At 46.9% G+C, this 3392-nt stretch overlaps 1 protein-coding gene across 1 annotated transcript; it reads left to right on the forward strand.

Annotated features, from left to right (window-relative positions):
• The first annotated feature begins 701 nt into the window (after positions 1-701).
• Positions 702-2951, forward strand: LOC124647211. The gene is made up of 5 exons (XM_047187181.1): positions 702-975; positions 1054-1194; positions 1281-1471; positions 1665-1691; positions 2173-2951. The coding sequence occupies exons 1-5, from the start codon at positions 909-911 to the stop codon at positions 2728-2730; spliced, it is 984 nt and encodes a 327-aa protein (XP_047043137.1). The 5' UTR covers positions 702-908; the 3' UTR covers positions 2731-2951.
• The last annotated feature ends 441 nt before the right edge of the window (positions 2952-3392 follow it).

Below are 3392 nucleotides of genomic sequence, written 5' to 3' on the forward strand. Positions count from 1 at the left end.
CCGGGAAATTCGCGATGCTGGCAGCTTCTTCCGATCCTTCCGTGCTCCGCCTCCGCCACTGTGGTCGGACGCCTCCGTCGCTGCAGTCGGACGCCATAGACGACTGCTTTCCCAGCGTAAACTGAGGGGTGGGCGGCGCTGCGGCCGCGGACGCCACCGCCTCTTCCATCGATGTGCTCGGCTAGGGTTCAGCAGGAATTGCGATCTGACTGTGGGAGGAAGAAATGGAGAGGCGTTTGGAGGAACCGAGGGAGAGGCTTCTGGATTATTCGGTCAAAACGGTGCAAAGGGTAAGACAAAGACCAGACCAAGCCGACAGTACGTGAGGCCTACCCACTAGATATTTCTAGAGCAGTAACCGGGCAGGGGAGCAAAAAAAAACTAAAGGAATCACGTCTACAACCGGTAACCGGTACCGCTTCTTGTTAAAAGGGAAGGAAGTAATCTAAGGTGACACCAAGCAGAAAAAAAAACAGGATACGTGTCAAGAAACTATTGAAGGAAGGGAGAAGAAATTAGCGCTTCTACAGTGCCTAAATCGTTTAGGAAACGCTAAACTGTTCAGCAATTATATAGGGTATAATACGCCCCTGGGACACCTGGCACGGATCCAACCGTTCCCCCGGCTAAGAACCCGATGGCCCAATGCCTTGCGGCCCATCCGCGCCCAACCAGCCCAGCTGCACCCAGGCCCAACGTCGCACCCGCAGGTGAGACAGGAAACCCTAGCAGCGGCCACACACCCACCCCGGGCGGCGGCGGCGCTCCGGTCGCCGCGACCAAGATCGGCACCTCCCCAACCAGAAAGAACGGGGCCGGAGCAGAAGATCCTTCGACGAGGCCGCGCCCGCATCCACCCAACGGAAGCGAGGGGAAGTCCTCCGAGTCAAGCACGAACGAAACCTCCGATGCAGATGCCGGCGTTGACGCCGGAGTTTGGGGAGGAGCCTCTCTTCCGACTCCGGGGAGACCACGGTCGGTGCTCCGACCAGATGCAGCAGTTATCTTCACCTTCTCTATTCGCTAATTCAACTATGCCAATTAATTTTCTAGGTACGCCTATCCTTCACTGGGACGATGTCTGCATATCCGACAGTGATGATGATGATGATAATGACGATGTAGCTGACTTGGACGACTTGGTCTTGGACGACGATCAAGTGGTGACAGACGATGAGGAGACAAATTGCCAAGGTAGCTCATTCTCCAGAGCGTACACCACAATCTCATCCCCAAAATATCCAAACACCACTGATTGCTACATTGATTTTATCCTGCAGGGAAGAAATTCCCCATGGAAAAAGCCAGACTAATCGACAGGATATGGGTTGCGGGTGACATGAAACGCAAGGAAGAACACGAGCAGCTGTGCGAGATGCTTCTAGCACAGGGGCATACTCTTCCTCCTTTCCCTATGAAAGTATTACCTCAGGCGACAGGTCTATGTGTTTTGCGGGGCGATTGCTACCATGTATCTATGTGTTTGGAACCTTAGCTTTTCCCTCGGTGTTTGCAGCTAAATCAACTATTGGATTTCGCGAACCACATCTGATGCTACAATTCTTCTCACTGTGTTTATCAACCTCTGCATCGTACCCTGTTAGTGTGTATGGGATAATCGCCGTCCGGGATGAATTGGAGCCTATGCGGAATCACCTCTTTAACCGTCCGATGCTGTCGCCATTGACAAGGTAATCAAGCCAGGCTTGTTGTCTTTCCACATAACTTGCTTGTTGCTCAAGAATGATCGACGTTCAACACTATGTGTGAGATCCATGCCAGTTACCTTCTTCTATGCTTGGATTGGATTGATTAAATAGTTAATCACATGTGCTCAGATTTATGCACTAAGTTCTCCATGTTGTGCGGATGGACTCCCTTCGAAGTATATGTTTTCCTTTCTCTGATTGCATTAACATTCTATGGAATCCCCAAAGTTCTATATGCCAATGTTTTGGAATTGGGGGGATAATACTGTTTTTGAATGTTTACTGATAAATGCTTGAAGCGGTTGACAATATATATAAATGAGGGTACAAGAGAGAAAATGCATGCATGCCTTGCTTTTAGAACTTTATTGTGCATGTTTTATTCTGTTGCTACATACAAATGTGTCTGAAAGTTGATTTAGCATCTTTCTTTATAGCTCTAATTAGAGGTGTTAAATTGTAGGATTCCCTTATCTTACCTCTTTGTAGCCCTCGTCGAGGAATGTACTTGCTGGATGATGCATTAGTAGAAGTTGATCTCTGGGTAAAGGAGGAAGGGGATGGATCAGCTGACAAACAAATACTTTCTGCGTATGCTGAGATTGAGGGCCGCCCAGGTTTCGATAAAATTCGACATGGACAGGTTCGTAGTGGCCTGTTCAGCTTGGACATAAGCTACATATTATCTACACGTAGTGTTGAGGCTGTAATACAAGTCTTTGCAGAGGTTGACGGTCCTCATCACTTGAGATTCGCTGCTTTCAGCAGTGGCTTTGATCATGAGATTGTGTTGTTTGATGATAAGTTCAGTGGGACTAAGGTGCAGTTTCAGCATGTAGTTGTGGTGAAGGCACAAGAAAAATTGGATGTTTGCTTAAAATTGGGGCAATCACTCTTTTGGTGGACTTTCCAGGATGGATATGTTGGAGCTGTTAGGAATCCTGATGACTTTGTGTCAAAGTATGGGCAGTTTGATGTGAGGGTGTTCTTTGCTCCAAAGAACTGGCATCCAGAGGAGTAAGTGAAGAAGACATCCAATGCTCTAATGACTGTTTATCTCCTAATAAAGTACCACTTGAGTTTTCTTTTGTAAGCCCTCTTGTGGCAAAACAGCAGAAGCTTAATGTCAGACTTGTGTGTGCCCTAGATAATGCTAATTGGTTAACTGCACCGGAAGCTTAAGGTTTTGGTTTGTGTGATGTATATGTAATATTTTAGGGTTTTGGTTGTGTTATTTCCCCTGTAGCTTTGACCTTGGGACACCTCCGCCTCAAGACCTCCAAATCCCCCAAGTGAACCAATGACTCAAGCCCGAGCTAAAGCCATACAACAAGAGGTGAATTCTCTCTATCCTTGTGCGATCTTGATACTCCTTTAGATGGATTGCTACCTCATGCAAATAGTCGTTTTCTCATTATGTACATCACACAAGAAGCACACATTGGAAGCCAATCCATCGAAGAAGAATGAAATGTCGAGCGCTGGAATGGCTAAGGCCCCAATGCTACAGCGCTAGATACAATTTCACCGTATCTGCATTGTGGTCCGACCCGGACGAATGGAACATGGGTGCACGCGCACCCATTTACGAAAAGTTCAAAACAATGTTATTTAAAAAATTTGAAAAAATATAAAGTAAAATTTTGCATGTACATATTATGTTAATACTTACTCGTGTGAGTT

The sequence above is a fragment of the Lolium rigidum genome, chromosome 4, assembly GCF_022539505.1.
Source record: "Lolium rigidum isolate FL_2022 chromosome 4, APGP_CSIRO_Lrig_0.1, whole genome shotgun sequence".
Lineage (NCBI taxonomy): Eukaryota > Viridiplantae > Streptophyta > Magnoliopsida > Poales > Poaceae > Lolium > Lolium rigidum.